Source organism: Nipponia nippon, unplaced genomic scaffold, assembly GCF_047370975.1.
Source record: "Nipponia nippon isolate SJK-2023a ecotype South Korea unplaced genomic scaffold, ASM4737097v1 scaffold_9, whole genome shotgun sequence".
Lineage (NCBI taxonomy): Eukaryota > Metazoa > Chordata > Aves > Pelecaniformes > Threskiornithidae > Nipponia > Nipponia nippon.
In genome coordinates, this window is record NW_028262413.1 from 1,892,324 (window position 1) to 1,916,076 (window position 23,753).

General features: G+C 37.4%; 1 protein-coding gene across 46 annotated transcripts in view; it reads left to right on the top strand.

Moving 5' to 3' along the window:
- The window catches only part of SLMAP (sarcolemma associated protein), an 87,429-nt gene extending 65,105 nt beyond the window's left edge, over nt 1-22,324 (top strand). For 19 of the 46 annotated variants that reach the window (XM_087742921.1, XM_087742935.1, XM_087742936.1 and 16 more), the window contains 9 exons: nt 1,044-1,124; nt 1,394-1,453; nt 5,654-5,821; nt 6,564-6,638; nt 10,570-10,890; nt 12,217-12,334; nt 13,905-14,076; nt 15,563-15,697; nt 20,353-22,324. In XM_087742921.1, coding sequence (XP_087599047.1) covers nt 1,044-1,124; nt 1,394-1,453; nt 5,654-5,821; nt 6,564-6,638; nt 10,570-10,890; nt 12,217-12,334; nt 13,905-14,076; nt 15,563-15,697; nt 20,353-20,442 — 1,220 coding nt within the window. In that variant the 3' untranslated portion in view covers nt 20,443-22,324. Of the gene's footprint in view, nt 1-1,043; nt 1,125-1,393; nt 1,454-5,653; nt 5,822-6,563; nt 6,639-10,569; nt 10,891-12,216; nt 12,335-13,904; nt 14,077-15,562; nt 15,698-19,218; nt 19,309-20,352 lie in introns of all 46 variants that reach the window. The other 27 variants (XM_087742930.1, XM_087742934.1, XM_087742946.1 and 24 more) reach the window with 7 other exon arrangements.
- The last annotated feature ends 1,429 nt before the right edge of the window (nt 22,325-23,753 follow it).

The following is a 23,753-nucleotide window of genomic DNA, read 5'->3' on the forward strand; positions in this document are numbered from 1 at the left end:
AATGCTGTGATGATGCCTTTTTATATACATCTCTCTACCTGGAACCTGAGACTGAGAGGAAACCTCTGTTAATCTGTGGGTGGGCATGGGTGCTGTCAAACCAAGGCTCTGCATAGTCAGCCGAGGAAGGTTTCATTATGTATAACCTCACGTGCATATTGGTGATGCGGTTCCTTGCTGACAAATTTACTGTATTTGTCCACACCAGAGATGGTGTGCCATCAGAACGAAACTGGAATGGTTATTTAAAAGAAGAAAAAAAATAATATTACAGCCCCATAAAGTACTTAGATTCTGAGTCAGGGGTACTTCTGTGTGGGAAAAGGATGCGCTAATACAGTTAAGTCCCCTCACCTTTTGAAAATGTCTGGTCTCCATTAAAAATCTAGAACTGCTGGGAAAAAAAAAGCAAACCAAAAACAACTGTGTGGCTTCACTAAGCTGCATGTAATAATGTGATGAGTTGTGTATGAACAGATATTTCATGAAGGTATTTCTTTGATGGAAAGGACATAGACTGCCTTCTCTTCATACAATTTGAACTGAAAATTCTTTCTAGAAATTAGTGTATTAATTTATATTGCTGTGATTCTTTACTGGCTCATACCACACTTTTTTTTAACAGTACAGTAGATACAAGACTTGTTACTATTATTTTATTTGTCTTAAAATACTGAAGCACAGTTTTATTCTTAACAGCAGTTCCTTTCTGACTTGTTACAGTATCTGCATTGTTCTAGTTTTCTTTTCTTATTTGTTCCCTGATTGAGTCAGCTTTTGCACAGAGTTCCAGCTGGCAAGAATACAGCTTTAACAACAGTTCAAGCTGTGCATGAGACAGTTGCGTCCCCTATTAGATGCTAGACTAGATTAATAACTTCAGTGATGCTGAATCCATTTTAGCCTAGACTTACATAGAAATAGGCAACCACCAGGTTTTTAAGTGTTTCTTCAACTATGTTGTTTTCTGTCGACATTTAGCAATAGAAAGAGACTGAACAAAGCGTTTACTGATTGTGGTCAATTTTCCTTGTCTCTTACAGAGAATCAAGCAAGAGTCAAAGAATCTGATTTGTCGGACACCCTTAGTCCAAGCAAGGAAAAAAGCAGCGACGACACTACAGGTGAGCATTTAGCTGTGGTTTCTGTAACATCTAATTAGTTTGCTCATGATTAAGTGATTTAATTTGTTTTCTGAAAGAGCGGAGAACGCTTGTGTTACGCGGAGCCAGATACAAGCTTAGAGCAGTATTGTCTATTTTGCAACTTTATAATTAACTGTTGTAAAATGAGAAGAACGTAAAAGCTTCTCTTCGCTTAAGAATGCATATATGAAAACCATCTGCAGTCTGCCTGCTCTCTGAAAGGTGTGGGTTTGGTTTTTTTTCTTTAGATGCTCAAATGGATGACCAAGATCTAAATGAACCTATTGCTAAAGTAGCTCTTCTAAAAGGTAAACAAATTTGGGTTTGCAACTTTAGATGCATAATCTGTATGTATATCTTTTTGTCTACATGTTTTTTATCAAATGTGCATTGAAGTAGAGTGCTGAAATTAAAATGTTTTAATCATGGTAGTATGGAAGAGTTGCATTTAAATATCAATAACGATTCCGTTGGCTGATGTTATATGAAAGCATACTTCTGAGTGTTAGCATAGAAATAATTTGTGCTTAAAGTTTCTGCACTCACCAACACTGTTCTGGGAATTTTCACGTTATAACTTCAAGTGGAGTTGAGAATTCAGCATACACTTAAGTTAGGGCTAATAGCAGGGGGAAAGAGGGCTTGTTCCATCACTGACATATTTTAAGCATTGCCAAATTTTACTTGTATAGTTTCCATCGCTGTCAGAAATCCTTCTGTTAGTTTGCATCTGATGGGTTAAAAAGAACATCTAAAAATCCTTTTTTTTGTTAACACACTCAAAATTTGAATTTCCTTTTATAACTGTATTTAGAATGATTGCTGAGCCTTAGCTTTGTGCTTCATAGCTATAAAATTAATTTTTTTACTGCTCTTTGCACTGAAGGAATGTTCCTTAAAACTTGATTAGCAAGCTAGTATTTATATATTCGTGAGCTGAAAAATTTGTGGGATATTAATTAGTTGTTACATTTAGCATACGGAAAGTTAATTTTATGCTTTATGTACAGTTAGGTAGTGATCATTCTACCTTTATGGATTCAAAAAAAAAAAAGTTGTCGAGAGTGACTGCTCCCATGTAGCCAAGTGAAGACTACTCATAATTCGCTGGATTTCTTAGCTTGTCTTCTGCAGACACGTTAAAAGTAGTCCATGGACCCCTCAGGCTGAAACCCACTGGTTCCTGAATTCTCCTTACATGCAAGTGAAGCCTTCCCGAGTTCTGTCAGGACGGTTCGTTTCACAGCCCAAGGCCAAGATAAGGCCGCTGCGAGCGTGCCGCTTCCCGCATTGGAACAGTCTCGTGTCACGGCAAGGGTCAGGTGTAGTCATACTGTCTCTGGCCAGGTATATTCAGCTAGCAGGGAGGGTTAATTGAATTCTTCAAGAACTAAAATCAAGTTTTCTGTAGTAACATGGAAGCAGTCTTTTGCTAATGCGGATGCTGTCATTGCTTCATCTGTCTTTACCCAGTTGAAGATTTAAACCATAACCATTACTAAACTTTTAAGTGGATAAGTAGACAAATACCTATTTGCATAGACCACTTTGCTATTGAATTACATATTGTAATTAACTAAAATAATTGGAATAACTCTTTTTCTCTTGAGGCTATTTATGGGCATTCCTATTTTGCTCTCGTGAAACCATTAAAAAATATCTGTGCAATGAATCATTTGCCCTCGTAATTTCTATGAAGAGCCTGTAAACCCACAGTTTTGTTTGAGGTTTTGTCAGAGCTACTTCATATGCCTGACTTTGCCCTAAAAAGGATCTTATTTGCCACAGAAAGACTTTTCAAGTGGATTATTTACGCAGCCATGTAATTAAGGAAGAGTGAGAACATTTCTGATCTGGCAGCTATTTGGAATGCGGAAACGGTCGCTGAAAAAGGCAGTGTTCCGTTTTGTTGAACTGTTGGAATTTACAAAACAAAATCATGGAACAAGAAAATGATGAGCTAGAATAAATGAATGAGAGTTTTCAAACTGTTGTATTTGACCTTTTTTTTTTTTTTTTTGGCACCTTGTTGTAATTAATGATAGAATTCCTTAGACTTCTCTGAGAACAGCTAGTCCAATGCTGAGTGCTTCTGGAAATTGCTTTTTTAACTGCAACCTTTTACGTTGGTTCTCAAACCAGGTTTTTGACATGTGAATTTGCTTCTCGAGGGAACTAATTCTAAGCTTGATGATATTTAGTAGTTTTATTATTTATAAATAGAGCAATCCTGCTCACTAAGGAATTTTTTTCAAAACTAGAGTTAGCACAGAAACGATGTTTGCTTTGAACTAGGCACCGAAGAAATTTTCAGTTTGGGTAAGACCGCAAAGCTGTTATTTTCTCATGCTTATATCTCTTGGCTTTTGATTTAGAAGCATGTCAGGCATATGGAAATTCCCCGATTGCATTTGAGTAGGAAAGTTTTTACCTTGATTGTGCCTTTGCTAAACTGATTATGTTGTCCCATTAAGTTCAGTTCCTCATCTCCTTTGGAGCAGTAGTATCTTTTATGATGTGTGCTTTCATTGATTGGAAAATACTGTCCACCAGAAAGTTCATTTAGGTTGTCTATTGTTGGATTTGGGACCCTGCTTCTTTATCAGGCGTGATGTGAGCGTAATTTGTCAACTTCTTCATCCATTTATTCTGAACAGTCTCATTAGGGAGGGTTGAAAGTCTAATTGCCCCAAGTCTTTATCCATGAGAAGCGAAGAACAAAACATGTTCAGTAAAGAGAAACTTGGATTTGGAACTCTAGTAAACTATAAAAGAAAGTATTTGGATGAAATATGTAGTCCTCTTTGTTCTCTCTGCTCTCATAATTTTGTTCTGAAAAAGTCTTAAAAGCACATGTGTGCCCTCAGCTCTACTCGATCTCACCAATTCATTACTGTGGGAACAGGAAAAACATAGCCTCTTTTCTTAGGGGGATACAATATGAATACTTAGCATGGTTTGATAAACAATTATTTTAATGAAGAAAACGGCGAAAAAAAATATTTATAGTTACTTTATTGGTGACATGTACAGTCAAATATGAATGTCAAAAGTGTAATGACAAAATAAACTATAGCTTGTATGTGGTTTTTTTTTTTCTTGTCAGTGAAAGGTCCAGACAACCAAAGCAATTTATCTTTGGGGGTTTATATTCTAAGCAGTGTCCCTTTATCTTAAATCCATATGGCCTATAGTGATAGACATTTATTAATCAGTTAGCTGTGTAACACGTCTCCCTTTTTGTTCTCCTTCCCCTATCATGTACAGCTGGATTTTTCTCACTGATTTCTCTCCTGTACCTGTCTCACCTAACGGGCTTTATATAAAGTTTTAGCCCTCTAGCTGTGCAGTTTACTCATGCTGTTTGTGCCTGTTGAAGGATCTGTTTCCGCACAGACACTACTTCAGGAAAATTTAGTGAGTGAGAGTTTCCTGAACCCAGTTCCTGGCATTGCAGATACCTGCGGGCTAGAGTGTTGTCTTCCCCTTTCTTACTGCATCCAGTTTTGTCCGTGTGCCCATTAGAGGACACTGCTGTTAGTTAGAAATACTTAATTTTCCTCTTTTAAATTCTCCCAAAACTTCAGCTTTAAAAGTATTTAATTTGTCTGCAACTGTAAGTCATCTCTTATAAACCCAAGGGGTATTTAATACACATTTTAGCTAATACAAAACTTATGAGGAAGAGCAAATGTTTTTATTTAGAGTTTAAATAACATGCATAGATATCTGATCGTGTTAAAGATACAGCTAATATTTTAAGACATAATGAAAAAAAATTTAAGAGCAAAATTTAGCTTAGTATGCACCAGGCCACTGAATGAAATAAGGAGGGTGCACTTTTCTTCATTTTCTTAATTTTGTTTTAGAAAATCTCCCTACATTTTTCCTTTCCTTGTAGCTATGGCCCACGGAGGGAGAGGGGGAAGCCAAGGCTTGCACGGCAGCAAGCCGATGGGCGGTAGCCAACCACTTCATAGCAGCTCTCTGCGCAGGCTCTTGCAGCTGGCTGGCACCAAGCAGCCGCGGTCCCAGGCTGGGTCCGGCTGCGCGCGGGTGCGCTGCGGGCCGGGCTGGTGCCTGCCGTCAGGAGCAGGGCTTGGGTGGCAGGGGTGCAGGATCGGCGCTGATGAGAGCGTGCTAGGAGAGAAGGTTAGAGTAGCTTCCTTTCACAAATAGACCAGTTGTAACCACAGTCAAGGATTGTCTTATGCCTGTTGTTACTTCGTTTTCGTCAATCCAGGAATCCTTGCCGATCCATACAGTGTCTTTAAAAGCTCTCTCATTCTTGTTTGGTTTTGTTTTATACTGCATGTTACATATAATGAATGTTTTAAAGTTTGCGTATGTTTTCCTCCTTGTAAAAGTATATTAATATTTTTGCTAATATTTACCTAATCTAATTTTGAGTTTACTTTAACTAACTTTGAATGATTTGAATAAAAAGTCACCAGTCATCACCTGGCAGTGCAAATTAAACTGTTGTACAAATTTATGATTTAAAGAAGATGTTCTTTTATCAGATGAATCGCAGGGTGCACAATCAGAGACTGAGGCTAAGCAAGAAATTCAGCAACTGCACAAGGAGCTGATTGAAGCCCAAGAGCTAGCTAGGACAAGTAAACAAAAATGCTTTGAACTTCAAGGTGAGACCCAGATCAACTTGGTTGTGTCAGGTATCCATTAAAATTGTATTTATCAGGTAGTCTTAAAAGGGGGTCCAGTTTTGCTGACTGTCTGTTAGATAAATTTGTTTCATAGCATTCACATCTCCTGCAGAGAATGTCAGAAACTTTTGGTTTTTTCCTAAACTCTATATACAGTCAGATTTTTGTTCAAGGTAGACCGACATCTTTTCATAGTATTTGAATACATACTTGAACTCCATATATTTCATCCTTATATAGTCATCTGCAGGTATTGATTCATCTGTATTTCAGTCAGATAATGCACGTAATTTAATGTATTCGGTGGTAGTTCTTTGTTTAGATCATGCTATCGGATATGTAGCTGTATCATTATCCTCAGCAACCCGGGGGTTGGTTTTGACAGGATATGGTATAGTGCAGTTTAATTGCCTGTTGTTCAGTGTTCTTTATGGAGTGTATTTACAGCTTTTTTTTTTTCTTTTTTTCCCCTCCCACACCAGTTTGCATTTAGCACATGTGGAGTTTTTGGATCAGGCAACAGATTATATTAATTTCAAATTAATTATAATACTACCACAATAATGGAATGATGTTTTAATATTAACTTTTTATTAAACTACTTACACAGTTACTAGCTTGGATAACTTCCTGAAATAATATGACTGTTTCAATCTTTTCAGTTAAGGGGAAGTTGTGACAAATTAATTACAGAGCTGAAATACTTCTTACTAACAAAAACTTTTGGGCACATATTCACTTTCATTTATAGCGCTATTGGAAGAAGAGAGAAAAGCATATCGAGTGCAAGTTGAAGAATCTAACAAGCAAATAAATGTTCTGCAAGGTAGGAAATTTTCTTTTTTCACCTCACTCTTTTAGGGAAAATATATAGCTTTGACTGTTTCTGTGGCGTCATAAGCGTTAATAAAGGAAAATGCTAATTGAGTATATGTTTTAAACCTGATTTCTTTCACCACATCTTTGAATTTTACTGTGAAATGTTTCTTGTCAATTCCTATGGTTCTCATCATAACTTAGAAAATGCAAAAGACGTCATCTGTAACAGATGTCTCTTCTCCTTCCTCTCTCTTCCGTCCTTCTCAGCTTTGAATGATTCAGGGATTCTTACTGTGACTATTATCTTCAAATAACTCAGAAGGTTTAGTCATCTTTGTGCTACTCAGTCTTTTCACTTCATTGGTGGAATCCCCTTAAATAAATTTCAGTCATTCCAGATTTACATCCAACCTCGGAGCACGCAGTAAGATTTCTGCAACGGGGACACTGTCTATGCTTTTTGAAAAAACAGTATGACCAATCATGCTCTTTTCAGTCCAAAATAATTATAGCAGAATGGAATCCCGTGGTTTACCTGACTTCTGTGCCATGTATTCTGTATCACGTTAACTCGTCAGCCTGAGCACATGAGTGAGCATATTGGTCAAGAGGCTGTCTAGCCTTAAAATCAATAAAGGGTTATATTATGACTCTTCCTTAGAGCAAGCATTAGTTTGAACATCTACTCAGTCATCGATTGTGATGAAACTTGTAGGAGCTTCATACCTTGGTATCTTTGTCAGCATATCATTTGTTTCGGACCCAAAAATGGTTGGAAGGCAGATGAGCGGACAGGCAGATGGACTAACAAGCCTCGCTTTCTTAGGTAATCAAAACAGCTTTAGCAAATAACTTTACGGGTGGTAGTTTGTTGTGGAATGTGGTACCTGTCGTATAGCAGTTACACTGAGAAGCTTATATAATAGCGCTGGTTTATCTGAATGTCAGCAAAGAATACTTGTGTGTTCTGCCGTTGCGCCTGTAAGAAAGAGGAGCTTGCATGATGCTCATCTTCAGAACAAGAGGAGCAATTTGATTTTGAATCTTGTCCTGCTAATAATGAAAATTCTCCAAGTAAAAAATACTGTAGCAAAAGTTAGAAATTAGGATTTGATACTTATTTCTATGCAGAAAAAAGAAATCTTTTTTTTTTTTCCCCCTCTCAATAAAAGGGAATCAGAGTAGAAGCTTGACAGAGCCAAACTTAACTGCGAGATACCTCTGTCAGTTCAGTGCTCTTTTGTCTCCTGAACCCTTCTCCAGTGAGGTCTTGCTTGTGTTTCCTCCTCTTCTCTCTCCATGGTCGTTCAAAACGTTCTGATGTTTGTTGGATGCTTGCTGCTTCCCAGACTTCTAGGGTGCGACACATCTCACAACTTGAAGAGTTGTCAGGATGTCGGGATTCTCTCTTGGCAGCCTTTAGGAACTGTAGTGGAGAAAAAAAATCCTGGCAGCTTCATGCAGTAACATTTCTTAAAGTATTTTCATGGAATGAATGTTTTAGGCCAGCCAGTGAGACATGGCTTTGTGTGTTTATCATAGAGAAGAGAAGGTGCCACAGAAACAACCGAGATCCTGTCTCTACGTGTGAAGTTCTTTAGATGAACAGATAGGTAAAGAAAGGAAATTCAAGTAACTTGTCATTACTTATTTAAAAAAAAAAAAAAGCGAAGCATTCAGTTTAGATGAGGTAATGGCTTACGTAAATAAGAGATGTAATGGAAGTTTTCTTTCTAATTGCCCTTTCAAATTATATCCAGTGCTTCAGAAACCATTCCAATATTTTTGGTAGTAATTTTTCTGTGTAAGTTATTTCTACAACTCCACCAAACTTTAGAAGCACTTGTACGTGTTCAGATTTTCAGTCATACCATGCTTGTTTTCACGCCTGAACATTTAAAGGGAGAGTTGTTTATCAGCAATGCACACAGAAGGAAAATAACAATTTTATGTGAAATACTGCCATTACTGAGGAGCAGGAATTGAGCTTGGCTTGATAAAGAAAATAGTATCAGGAAGATACGGTTTGAAAAAATCACTCCTTTGCTAATTAATGGGCACCTGCTGTGTTAGCAAGCTGTAGTTCTTGGTGTTTTAGAAACATGTGGTTTCCTAGCGTATTGGTTTGGTAGGCTTCTGCTGTAAGGCTACATGCAACGGCAACTGTTAATGTGTTGTATCACTGTCAGGTCATTCTCATCTACTGCTTTGTTTGCTCTTCTGTTAGTATAACCCTGTAGAAACTATTTCCAAACAAATGAGGTGGTAGTAAGCCTCATGTTGCTCACATATATTTAAAAATCCATCATGCTACAAATGTCTTTGTTATGGAACAGATAGACTGTTTCATCTTATACAGAATGGCTGTGAAATCTAACTTACTGTTGTCTATAATAGCTTTTATGTATTACAATATATAAAAACTATCATGTTTTTTTCTCATGCTCTCTTTTTCCTCCAGAGTGTGGAATTGGGTAATTCATAGGGTCTTCAGTTTATCTAATGAGCTAAATGTCTTGCTGGAGCCTGTTTAGAGGAGGGGAAAAAAGTTGCATTTTTCTTCTTCACTGTCCATCAACTAACAGCAAAGTTTCTAGATTGTACCTGTATATGAATTCGACCTATATTACGGTAGATGGAGCTACTGAAAAACATCAAGTATAGTTGTCATGAAAGTGCAAGTCTCTCTTGAGTAGTTTTTATGCTATATCAGTTTACGGCACAGCTCGCTCACATTCTCCATGTCATCTTCTGTAATGGATTGAGAGAACAAAAATAAATACAAGAAATCTATGAAGGTTACTCAGCCTTGGTTATCTTCCCCGTGCTTTCCACTGTCCTTTTTTGCCCTTTACTTCTGAAACATATAAATTCAAATGTGTAATTCTGACCCTCTACAGTATCTTATATTAGGTTTTCAAGTGATGTTAAGAACTTTGCACTTTGCTTCTCAGAGCAATTCTTTGTTAATTTAGTAATTGCTTTTTCCAATGTTAAAAATCAATGAAATACATGTGAACTCTGATAGGTGTTCTTTAAACAGCAAAACAGAAACACTGAGCAAATGAAACACTTTGCTTCCATCAATCAGGGTTTTAATTATCATTTTGTTCTTTCTTTCATGCTGCACTTTTATTTTCCAGCTGTTCGCATCGGATTCTATTTGCCTGTGTGTCTATGAAAAATAGTTGTGCTCAGAGATGTGTCTAGTAATGAAACAGTTTTGAATGGGAATAATTTATAAGATTTGCTTCGTGTAGAAATGTGAAATAACTTAGCATGTATGTGACTGCTGCACATTTACAGTAAACTGCAAATGCTAAAGGACTTCCTATAGTGCAGTTTATTTGGTGTAGCTGTCCCTTTCAATTCAAAATGCATCTTGTGCTTTGAAAAATGCTTTTTGCAAAGAAGTAAAGTCATTTTTATTTCCCTTACTACATGTTGAGGCTGGAGTAGAAGTTGGACTCTGTGCCTCAAACGTTTGTAGGCATCACGAGTTAACTGCTGAACAGGCAAACGTTTCCAGTGTAGCTTTGCAACTGTTTGGCTTGTCACGGCTTTCTTGCTTTTCCTCTTGTCCTCGAACCCTGCAGTGTCCTTGTTCTGTAATACTTGTTTTGCTTACAGTGAAGTTTGATCTCAGTCTTTGTTTCAGATTTTGGACAGTTGCTTTAGTATCACGCACGTAACACAACCCTGTCTAGGAAAGCTTTGTCCAGCCATAATTCTTTTGTCTTTCATCCCTCTGTAATACACGACCCCACGTACAGGTCTCTTTAAGGGTGCAGCATTTGGCAGGATTAGTGTCTTTTTCAATTGCATTAGGATTCTTTAGTCCTATTAAACATCAAGAAGTTGAAAAAGGGAGTTATGTTTTTTTAGATTTTCTGTAAATACAGTTTTTAAAAATATTAACATTAATGTATGCTTTCCAGCTCAGTTGCGAAGGTTACAAGAAGATATTGAGAATCTCCGTGAGGAAAAGGAGAATGAAATTTCAAGCACTCGAAATGAACTAGTCAGTGCTCAAAATGAGATTCTGTCACTTCAACAAGTAGCAGAAAAGGCAGCATCAGAACGAGATACAGATATTTCTGCATTGCAAGACGAGCTGCAAACAGTGCGAGCAGAGCTTGAGCGGTGGCGGAAGGATGCCTCAGATTATGAAAAAGAAATTGTCAGTCTGCAAGCCAGCTTTCAGCTCAGGTGTCAGCAGTGTGAGGATCAGCAGAAGGAAGAGACTACTCGCTTAAAAGGTACTTGTTTAGAAGGATGTCGCAGACCAGTGCTAGCAGTAGCACCCTTCTCAGTCTGATGAATGTCAGTTATTCAAATCGCTATATGTCTGTGTGTCTGTAGTCATTTACTGTGTCTATATATAAACACATATGTGTGTATTTATATATGTGTATCAAAGCTTGTAGTGTCACAAAAGCTGTTTTGTATACTTCATTAAATAGTAATTGTCAATTATGCCTAAATGAGCTTAGGTACCCTTTGATATCAAAAGTAGACCGAGTATAATTCCACTTAGAAAAGATAGGAAGATTTGTGCTGCTTGAGGGGTTGATATTGCTACAGATTTCCCAAGGGACTTGTGTAACTTCTGTATAATTTAAGTCTGTAAATGGGTAGCTTCTGACCTTTTAATTTTTCTAGCAAAGCTTCACTTGAGACAAATAACTGTATTTTATGGCTTAATAAAACGGTTGATACCATCTCATTTTTAACATAAAAATGTCAAAATAAATTTAAAATTAAAGCTTTATTCTGGGGACTTGATGTAGAGATATAAAAATATGTTGTGCTGAGCCAGCATAGGGCTTTTTAGGCTCATTCATTTGTGTTTCCCTTTACCTGTAATGCACCCACATCTCATGAGGACTGGTTGAGAGCCACTGCTCCAGGCCTATAGCTTCAGGTCTTGGAGAATCTGCTAATAGAGTTCAAAAGCTCACGCTGAAACATTGTACATGCCAAAGAGAAACTGGCATATGTAAAATATGCTTTAAATTCTGAATCAGTTAATCTTTGTGAGGTTGCCAGAGAAGCCTTTTTCCAGTTCAGACTCCAGTCTCTGTCATTGTATTACTAAAACACGTGTAAGATTCATTTTTATCTGTTTTACCAGGGACTGATTTTTTTCCAAAGGTCTCATTTTCACCCTTTAGTTATTGCTTTAAACATTCTGTTCCTTGTAGCAGAGGCATGGTATCTAGTGATTCTCGTTGTTTGCTATTTTCAAGTCGTGGAAATCATTTTCTTCAAGTACGCTTTTCTGTCACTGTTTTCTAAAATACTGGAGCAGACCCAGAAACGGACTGTATTCTGCTCCTTTGTGCCTTAGAAAAAGCTCACATAAAAAAAGCACTAGCTTGTTTAATGGCATACAAACCTCATAACAGAAGAAGATATGGTAATGTTTTATAGGTGCTTCTGAGAGAATTCATGTGACAAGATTATAATCAAATATATTTGAGATTTACAACTGATACCAGCTTTTCCTCCATTTATTAGCTGGTGATCCTTGAAGCAGTCATGAAATAATTTTATTCAATTCAATTAAATTTTATTCGTTGCAGGTGAACTTGAAAAGTTGAAGGCGGAGTGGAGTGCTCTGGAAGATGAATGTGTTACACTAAGGAAGGAAAACAATTTGCTTACATCTGAACTTCAACGCCAAGAGAAGGAGCTTTCTAGGTAAGGGCGCAATGGTTTTGTCTAGGAAGGTATCGTAGTAGCTGAAGAGGTTGTTTTGTTGTTGTTTTTTCTTCCCAAAATTGCTACTAAATTTCTGATGGTGTTTCAGTAAATGTGTTGAAATTTTATTTGTATCATAATATTGGGCAGAACACACTTTCATGCCAAATTGTTATACCAAGCTATTTTTTTCTAGTTTGCAAATGCTTCTGTATTACTTATCAGTCGTGTTATATCGTCATAAGGTAACCTGACTTACTTTGCTGCTTTTAATAAGGACTTGGAAGTGCGCGTTGTGGAAGTATTTAGGCTTAACAGTTATCCTTCTACTTAAAAGATAATAAACCACATAGATTTCCAAACCTAAAATTTTCTCAGCCTTCAGGGCTGGAAAATGATTCTCAGATGGTGTGGTGTCTCATGGAAGCCTGTCACATTATAAAGTGTAATGATGGGCAGAAACAGTATTCTGTATCGTATTTTGCTTAACAGAAAAATACAAATCTTTTTATCTCAAGTGCCATAATATCTTTTGAGAGGGATTTTAGAGTGCAGGAGTATTTGTATTTTACTGTATTTCTTTTGCTATTTGAGCATATGACATTGCTAAAGGCTATCTAAATCTTCTGCCTGGAAGAAACTTCCCCCTCTTATCCCTCCATCTGCCATTATTATGTTGTTTTTCAGTTTCAGATATTGGAATTTAATTCATAAAGTAAATATGGGACAGCAACTTTTTTGTTGCAGATCTGAATTTTACCATCATGCTTAGATACCTATTTTTTTTTCTTCTGACTTCCTCACTGTTGTAAGATCTAACTGAAAAAATGGAAATTTCCCACAGTAAAACATTTATAGAAGTAATATGTTATTTTACAGGAATCAAACCTTTCTTTTTTGTTCCATCATGCCCTGATTTCCACTTGTATTTTTTCATACGGAAGGTCCCGCAAGCAAATACAGGATTTGCATAATGGAGATATGCAAGATCGCTCCCTTATTTTTTTTTGTCTTGCACAGGCACAAATTAACACTACTTGGTTATTACACTGAAGTTTGTAATGGCTTAATTTAGAGCTTTTTGTGACTATTACACAATTTTACTAAACACTTGAAGAGTATACTAGCTTTTAGCTTATGCAGCTGGAGTAGGCAAAGCAGTATGTGTGCAAATAAGTGAAATACTTCTCACAGCCTTGGACAGACTACTTCTTGTTACAAATTTATTTCAAAATACTTTGGAGTATATAATAAATACTTAGTAAATAATAAAAAGTAAAAGAAGAAACTAAAAATTATGAATGATTAATTATTTAAATTATAGATTATGACTAATTATACACACTAAGCTATGCCCATGTATTTAAAAGCAAGACTACAGGCAGCCTTTTGTGTCAGCACTTTGTATAGGGAGACAGTGATGATCTGCACTTCTGTGGTTGCTCTAAGCTGATATTTCCTTATTAGATAAAAACAATGTGTGAAGCTTCGGAGGATGAAAAGTGCTTTAAAAAATCTCTTGTTTGTTTAAATTTAAAACATGAGGAATCAATTGGATTTTGTTTTTCAGCTCTCAGAAACAGAGTTTAGCGCTAACCAGCGATATAAGTGTTCTTGAAATGTCTCGAAAGGAACTTGAAAATCAGATGGGATCTTTGAGAGAAAAACATCAACGGGATGCAGCTAGTCTAAAAAACCAACTCAGCGAAGCTGAGAGTCAAGCAAAAGATGTTCAGAAAGAGGTAACACGAAACATTATTTCTGTTTTGAGAGAATATAATGCCCAATGGCTTTGACCTTTAAGCTAAAAGGAAAGGAAAAATATACGATTTCTAGTAATGAAAATTTTTCATACTTTTATTGCAAGTACTTCTATGGTAGCTAACAGTATATAAACTGGGGGTTAAACCTAAAAAGGAAGATTTCAGATAAAATGACTTGCGTGTGTTTTGAGAACTTCTAAAGTTTGCTTTTGTGCGTTACCTTAGGGAATTTACTTTTAAGCTGTTCAGGACAGGTAAACCCTTTTTCGGAGTCTTCCTGAACATCGTGGTATAGAGTTTCATTAGCTGTTATGAATCAAAATGAATTCTTTTTAGTCAGTATGATCTTCCTAGTTAGATTTTTAACTCTTCTATTTGACAATGGGACTACACATTCTTTACAAAGATCTCCTTTCATCTTACTGGATCACTAGGCCGCTGAAGATGATTAGCAAGTGCATAAGGAAAAGCTGGCATTTTGAGCATGTATTTCATCTGCCTAGCCTCTGAAGGTTATGTCTGGAAGAAGGCCATAGCCTCCAACAATTACTTGCTTTCTCTTATGAGCATTTTGAGTGAAGTTTTCCCCAGTCACTGCTTTTAATTTCTTTTGCAGGCCTTTTCTCTGCATTGGCATTAATTCATCCATGTCACATTCCTTACCGTTTTCAGAATTTGAAAAACCCAGTCTTGTTAATCTGTGTTTTTGTGATCAGATGTACTTCTAAAGATGCCTAATCTCTTCAGTTTGTAGTAAATGCCAGTACTGAAAGTCATTGGTTCTGTCCTTACTAATCCCTGTCATGAGGACTACTAGAAAGCTTGTGATCTATAGAAAAAACTGAATGAGTTTGAAAAAGGACAAGCTGCCCATACTGTAGGAACATGAGACACATTGACCCAGTATTATTTGTACTTGACCCACACTGAGGATTATGGAATTATTGCAATAAGGCATAATATTTTTTAATGCCTTTCTTACTCTTACGTTTGAGTTTGCTGTGTGGGAAAAGCATTTGTCTTACTCATACAGAATGTCGGTTTTTGCATCTGTTTCATTGGTGTAGGTATTTAAACTACAGCCTAGATGCAAGACCATTATTTAAATGTAAAGGACTCCTTGTTCCCCTGTTTCTTGTTTTGTCTTCATAGTTTTCACAGTCCTTTCCAATATGATAATAAGTAATTGTTTGGCAGGAGAGATGAATTTACTTCATATTTCCTTTTTTTAAAGTAATCTCACCCCTTCAAAGTCAGGGACAAAATCTTCATTTAGAAAAAAAGATGATCTAAACTAAGATTTTTTTTTTTTTTTTTTTTCTACCCCGCTTTTATGAAAAGAGGGTGTACTGATCCAAGGTGAGTTTCTCTAGGCAGGTGACAGGAAAGGAAGCCGTGCACTAAGCAAATGTAAACATGTGTTGGGTGTCCAGGGGTCCGCAGACTGTTTTCTCTTTGTCTTTAGTATGAAAGAACACAGACTGTGCTCTCAGAGCTGAAGGCGAAGTATGAGGTGGCTGAACAAGAAAATCAGTCACTCGCAGAAGAGCTCAAACAATGTAAAGAAAACCTGAAGCTGCTACAAGAAAAAGGAAACAACGTAAGTCTGTCAAAATATGTGGGGAAGTAGGGTTATGACACTGGCAGTTCTGTTGATTGAGGGAGTATGTGTCAAACGAAAAAGGACGGACTTTAAAAAAAAAAAAAAAAAAAAAAAGGCTGTGTAGCATATTATATGCAAAATTCCATTCTGGTACTACCCGTGCAAATTTGCAGGCCATTACACTGTTACGATTATGCATGCAAGTTGTGTGACAGTTTTAAATACGGCCTTAGATACCTGCTCTCTTGAAAACATCTGGCTTAAATACTAGTGAACCAGAACTAAGCAAAACATTTTGATTTCAGAGAAAAATAAATGGGTAAAAGCTGAGAAACCCGTATCCAGACGAATTAAGCGACCTTTTTCAAGATGCTTTTATTTTATTAGTGTTTATTACACCAGATGTTCCCTCCTTACTCTTGCTCATGCTTCTTAACAGTGGTTATCCCTGGTCAGCTCATGCTTTAAACGGTGCAGTTGAACTGTCCTTTCTATTCACTAATGAAAATATTCTTTTCTGTTGCAATTAATTTGAGAGGTTGTATCACTAGAACTGAATTTATAGCTAGGGACAACTTTTTTTTATACTGAGACTTCTGAAATCCTCCAAATGTTATGGGTGCGGCAGACACATTATAAGGTGGTCATAGCCTTATTTTAGATACCTTACTACCCTGGGATAACCCGTTTATTGTCTTCCTGTACTGCCTCTATGATCAGTGCAGGGTGAACAACTCCTGTAGTGGACAGTACAAAACAGGAGGGTAACGGATGCTCCATAATAGCCTTCTAGAAAACTGTTTCTCTGACTATGAAGAAAGTTCTACAGGTACCATCCTCTAAAGTCAGCTGGCTGCTAGATGCCCAAAGTTTCCGTTAATACTCTTGCCATAGCCAATTTACTGAATGTAAACCTCTAACATAATAGAGCTGTCAAAGATGTAAAGAATTCAGAGCCCTTCTCACTTTTTTTCAGCCATGTTTTCAGGAATACGATGTTATAATTCCCTTAGAACCTCTTTTCCTGCTTAGAATTCTTCCGCAATGCTCAGATGATACCGAGTTACTACAGTAGGCAGAAGTCAAAAACAAACAACCAAAAAACTCCCATTCTAGTAGAAGAAATCACACTGAATAAATAATTGTGAATGTGAGATTTTTCTGCTCTGTTAAAAACATTAACCTCAGGATTAAAACGATCAGTGGAAAAAGGGGAAGAAATAGAGTAGAGTAGAAGTAGAAGAAATACTGTGAAGGGAATGGGAGCACCTTGTGAAAGTGGAAAAGCGTGCAAGGTAAGGGAAATTTTAGGAAAAATTTGAGGTGAGTATTTAAATGAAATCAGGAACCACAGCAGTTGCCAAAATCTGCTTCCAGAGGAGGAGTTAGTTATGACAGTTGGAGCCTGGAGGTTAAGGTATGATAAAGAGCATCCAACCGTATAAGGACTTGCAGGACAAGCTTGCTGTTCAAGCAAGCATTACTTGCAATCAGTAATGTAAAACATAGCTATCTGGTGGATTATTTGAAGCATCATGGATACTGGGCTGAGCTCCAAGGCCAGATTTTTCAAGTACCATTGTCCCCTTATGCTGGAATCATTATCTGCTACTTAATTCCCAAGGACGGTGTCCCACAGAAAGTGACTTCCCACTGGGGGATTTGTTCCTTTTTGCAGCCCATCTGTATCTGAGTTTGCATATCTTCATATTCTAATACAAGATGCCCATTTTTTGTGAAGCACCTGGTTAAATGCTCCTCGACAATAAGGAGATTTGTTATAGATCGATAAGTTCATGAGGGGGAAAATTGAATTGTTTGGAGGCAGTTTTGTTTAATGTGGTCGATATTTATCATCTATTTCATTTGCCAAGATGTCACAGCCATCAATGCGTATAACTTAAAAAAAAAAAAAAAAATCCATAGAATTGTTCAGTGAACTAACAAATGTTAGAAAAGACAAGGCTTCTGTACTCCATTTGGGATATCATTTAAATATTAAGTTTTTGTACTTAAGTTTTACTTTAAAAAAAACAATTGTGCTCTGACACGCTTAGCAGTGTGGTGTACTACTTGTGCTTGCATGCTTGTAGTCACTGATTATTTCCTGATGCGCTTTATATGACAGATTTGTTTACGTGAATGGTTTGAGAACATTAGCTGCTCTGGTTGACTTAAACTTCGGCACTTTTTTGAACACTGCTGTGATTATTTCTATCAGCGTGCTTTCTGTGGGAAGATGGCACTCTGACTTGTGACACCAATGACGCAAAAATAATCCTGCATGAAAATGACTCTAATAGTTACACATCATTTGTCTATTAAATATTTGCCTTGATTAAAACAAATTTGAATTGAATGGCAGAGACTAGAAGACCTTCCAAGATTCCTGTTTTGAACCATGTTGGAGGTTCTATGATTAAGTGACTTCTACAGGATGAGATTTTATTTATGACTCATAATGTTTTAGAAAGTCTTCAAACATGAATTTATTATTTATTTATTTGACTGAACAAAATCAAGGTGGCTTCAGCACAAAAAAGTTCTTAAGAGAATATTTAGCATGGTTTGAACTTAACCTCTGTGTGTCTGTGTGTGTGCACGAATATATAGGCTAGGATAGAGAGAAAGCAGATTTCTTCCAAGGACAGCTTGAAAAGAAATTAAGTCCTTTTTTGCTTTTCATTTATCATATTAAGGATAGAGCCATGTCCATCCAGAATGTGAAGTAAAGTAGTTTACAGTTAATTGAATGTAGTTGAGAAAACGTGCAGGTGGTTCTAACGAGGCCATAAGCTGAACGAACCCTGCAATCTTGCCAGCTGGTAGCTGGGCCCAGCTGCAACATTTGGTCGATTTTCAGAATTGCACTTGGTCGCAAGGCCGATGACCTGCCGGAGATGCTGATCTTCCTGGGGTCTCTCATAGAAATGTACTTCCCTGCTTTATAGTAGCTTGGTGTTGATTGTACAGTCACGTTACAATCTCACAGAAATCTCTGAACTGCTGGGTTTGCCTGTGGACATAGCTGTAATTGATTCGCTAATGGAGGAGAGAGATGGTTTTTCCTGGAGGCTGGTGATGGAAAATGGGAAAGGCTAACTTGCAAGGAATGAAGAAGTAGCTGACAAATTCAATATCTGGTGTGAGTCTTTTTGCCTTAAGAAATCCAGATGGGATTTCTTATCACTTAGAAAAACTAAAACCAACTATAAATAAGATACAAGCAAATCAGTTCAAGATTTGTATTGTTTTTAAGTGCCAAATTCCACGTTGTGACAAGAGGTTTCTTAGAACATTTTCTGCTTATTCCCTTTATTTTTAAGCATCCCTGTTCATTTGAGTAGAATGGTGTACTAACATTGTATACCAGATTAGATAATGCTGTATTGTGTTAGATGTCTTTAATACGTTTCAGTAAAAACAAAACTCACTGACTTATTTTCCCCTCTCTAAATCATCTTTACCTGATTGATTTGTAGCACAAAGTGATTTTTAATATCCCTTCCCTTCTTTAGCCTTCCATATTACAACCCGTCCCAGCCGTATTCATCGGCCTAATCCTGGCTTTCCTGTATTGGTGTTACGGCCCATTGTGGTAGCGAAAGGTACAAGCACTACTGTTCAGTCAATGTATGTTTGTCCCTCTCACCTGTGTGTGCCATTTCTGTATAAAATAGTGCATGGTGAAATGCTCACAGGTATTTCTTTACCTGAAGCAAACCCTTCATTTAATATGCCATTCTGTGGGTACTGATGAGCTGAGCAATCAACTAATCATTTAACATCTGTGTGTTTCCTTTAATTCTAACAATGAATTCCATTCTAACTGGTTCTGGATGTGCCTCTTCTGACTTGGTCTCAGTTTGTCTTTAGCAAATGGGCTACCTTTTGCACAATGCTGCGATGCTAGGGCCTGTAAGAAAACTTAATTGCTTAATTAACTATGAAAAATGAAGAGTTTGCCTCTAAATAACAATAAAAATCAACAAGCTTTGGTTCCTATTTATGGACTAAGAAATTCCTCTCTGGCTCTGAACGCTTTAGTTTTTCTCATTATTGCTATGAAGAAGATGGAAAAAAAGACAAGATGAGAAATAGGTGGTTGGTTTGTATTCTGAACTCTCAGCTTGCATTTTCTCTAACGTCTCTCAGTGTGTCCTCCTCTTAAAATGCTATTGTTGTCATGAAATGTTGTGACAATCCGTTTGAAATGATGTTGTTAGGATCTGCTACGAACTAACTTCATAGATCTGGATTTAAACATTCAAAAGCTAAGTTAAAGATGTCAGTACTGCGTAAACCTGTGTCTAGCGATTACTTGGCACAAGCAATGTTTTAAGCATCTTAAGCCCTCACGTGTTTAATAGCCGATTTCTTTGAGGTGCATACAGCAATGAAGCTGGAAATACGGAACTGCCAAAAGTTCTCCTGATGATCCTCAGTCATGACGAGTTGCGGAGTTCCCTTTGCTAGCGAAACAGGGGTTACGGTGAGGCTCTGAGTCAGGACTAGCCTGCAGGAGGGCTCATGGGTAACGCTTTAGTGATGCCTATCAACAGGTACTCAGGACTTTCAGGAACCACGGGGTTAAACTGATTAGTATGAATTAGAACAAATATGATATTGTTGTTTTTTTTCTCTCCACACAGAGACAATGGCCTTGGATGCCTGTGATGGCAGCTTTGGTTGCTGTAACAGCCGTGGTGCTGTACCCAGGCCTAACCAGAGCTTCTCCATGAGAACTGTTGTTGAATCCATACACCGTCCTCCCTTTAGAAGCTGGCAACATTCATATACTGAGGGAAAACAGATTAATTCTCTTCCTTTTTACCTCTTAATACAGCACAGCTCTGCGTGAGAACAGCAGTAGGGTCATTTGCTTTAAACTGTATAAAATGTATCTGTCTATAAAGAGGGAATAAAATTGTGATTCATCATACTGTGAGCAATATTTTTGCTTACAATTTCATGCAAGTTTTAAATTAGTATGTTGGGATTCTGAATACTATAATGGTGGCCTAAAGTAGGCTTCTTGGTACCAAATTATTTATAATGGCTAGCGTTGCGGACACTTACTTTAGAATCTGATTGCCAGATTTAAAAGGAAAAACACCTTTCTGATTTGGACACCCAAGCCAAGTAACCTTGCAGATACTTGGAAAACAGATGCAGTGTGCTCAGTGCCTTTCAGTATGGTTTTTTTCTTTCTTTTTTTTAAAAAAAAAAAACCCAAACAAAAACTAGTATACCATTTTACTTGCTGTTAGTCACTGAGCTGTTGGGAACAAGACTTAAGAAAACTTCTCTTACCACGCCTTTTGAAGGAAGCATATTTTTCTTCAATAAGGATTGCTTTATTAATGATTTTTGGGAATAAACACAATTCATGTCCAGCCTTAAAGAGATAGAGATATTGATGGTGAAGACCAGCCTAGAGTATTTAGTGTGCGCGTGTGCGAGTGTACGTATGTGTGTGTTCTTGAGTGAACTAAGGTATTTCTGGGAGCAAGTACTTGGTCATTTGATGGACATAGTGCAGTGATTCAACTTACGTTAACTTTAGTTTGAATGTAATTTATTAAATTTCATATATTTAAAGAGATGCATTCTTTAAAAGTATGAATACTCTCTCACATACCACATGTATCAATTTATTTTTTCAGTCATTTGATACTTTCTGACTTGAGCTGGAGAAGCTCTTTAGATAAGCTTTTGTTGACGTAACTTTATTAAGAGAACTGCTACAGTACATCTGTGATTAGCTGAAAAAAATCTAAGATACATAAAATACTACAAAATTGGGATCATATACCTGATGATGTATTGTCAGGTCAGGATGATTTTAATTTGGTAGTAGCATTTTGTGCATCCTCATCACATGGCTGTAAGTATGATGCAGTGGTCCCCATTACAAAGTTTATTTTCCTTATCTAAGTACTATAACTATTGCTATTTGCTGACTTTTGGTGGGAATCACTGTAGTTAGTGCTGAATTAAATGTAGACTGTAGTTGTCTTGTTCAGCTCAACAGTTCTGTCAAAAAAGTTTATTAAAGACTTAAATATTATGCTAAAGAATGGTAAAGTAAAATGGCTCTGCTAAAGGAAACTTCAAAATAGGGAGGTAATCTCAGCAATTGAATTGGCTTTAAAAATGTTATGGCAATCGACAGATAGTTTAAATATTTAAATAGAAATTTAGCGTATAATTTACTTTGTGAGGTTTTAAGGGTCATTGTCCTTTAATTAAAGGTTCTATCTTAAGTTACATGGGATTTGCTAATGGGAGGATTATTAGTTGGAAAAAATAGTCCACAAGGGACTTGTAGAAAATAAATATTGTCATTTAGTTCGTTCATTTCATCCTTTTCAGTTGCAGGAAGCCACCCAACCACAGAACACTCGTATGCCAGTGGTACTTAGTACCTCTTGTATATAGGATATTGCAAATATTGTTCTGAAATGCTTAACTTCAGAATTACATTTTTTTAAAGTAAATAATTGTTTTAAATCTATTTTGTAAAGATATAAAATTACAATAGAATTTCTGGAGTACAGATTAAACTATTTGCACTAACACACGTGATGTGCATGATTTAATAAAATAACTTTACTCTCCCTATGCATGTTTGAGTTGAATGTCATTTAAAAACAAAAGATTCATGCTAAGTTTCTTTTGCACTAAATATTGCCACAGTTACCAGGCACAATGACTGCAGCATGTCCAGTAATAGCAAAAGGCTTTTTTTACCTTGTATTTCACATTCGCACTGGTTTAAGTTTTTGTCTAGCTGATCTCTCTCCTTGCCGTGGTTTTCAGAAAGAAAGGGGGGAGGAGAGAGCCGTGAAAGGCTTGGGAGCGTTACTGCCATGGGGGGAAGCGCTCACAGCTGGAGGGTGGGTCGTGCCCGTGGCAGGGCGTGTGAGATCGGAGGAGCAGTGGCTGCAGATAGCGGGGCGATAGTGGAAAGCCCTTCTCGGGGAAGGGAGCCCGATGCTGCCTCCTCTCTTCTTTAGCATCTTGAACTCCCTATTTGTCCCTCTTCCAGCTACTGTTTCTTTCCCAGTTGATTCCGTTCCCTCCTCCCTGCCGGTAGCATGTAGACGTGGTGTGAGGAGGTGGAGTGGAGCCTGGAGCAGGGGTCCCTGTGGCTGACAGCGGGGAAGGTGCTGAGTTCCCTGGGACCAAGCTCGGGGTGGGCCCACGCTGCCAGTGGGTGCCCCATACTGAGCAACGCTGCCTGCGGCTTGAGTTTGTTCTTGTATTAAAGACAAACATTGTGTTCTCAGAAATCTTTAGAGCATCAGAGAGCTGAATTTGAGACTCAACATGGCTGTATGAAAGGAGAAAGATTTCTAATTTAATTATGTGCATGTGTGCATATTTATGTTGCATACTCAGGTGCATAGCACACGTTGCATGGGGGTTTGTGCTTACAAGTATACCTGTGGTTCCCTAATGCAGTGCCCTTCCCAGGAGCTCTTGACATTTGCATGTTCAAAATGATCAAGAATGAACTAAAATGCACAGTTCACTCGTTCGTTGTGAGAATCCCTGGAGAAGGATTGGATAACTGGGAAGTTGCTGTTCCTTCAGTGCTTTGATACCAAAGCAGCAAGCGGAGTTATTTTGCAAGCACCCTATGCACAAACCTCTCTGGTTTTTGTTGCGTTTGTTTACAGTAAGTGTGTGTGCTCTTTTACATTCATACGTAGGTTCTTTTTAGTTGAGGCTTGATTTAGCTAAGCCTTGGAGTTACTGTGACAAGAGCAGCTTTTCACAAATGTGTAAAATGCTCTAAGTCTACTTGTAAAATAAGTGCTCTGAGCTTGCACTGAAGTCTGAGGTTTTAAAAAGGTTCCTCATGCTAGAAAAATTAGTCTGAGAGCTGTTTTATCAGTTGCTAGTTCAATCTGGAAGATTTAATATAATAAAATATCTGAACACTTCTTCAGTTTTGTCCTGATGTCCTGACTGAGGCACCTTTCTTTAAATTCTAAAAGAATTCTACCTACACGGGGACTACAGCAGCAGGCCTTCCTTTAAAAAA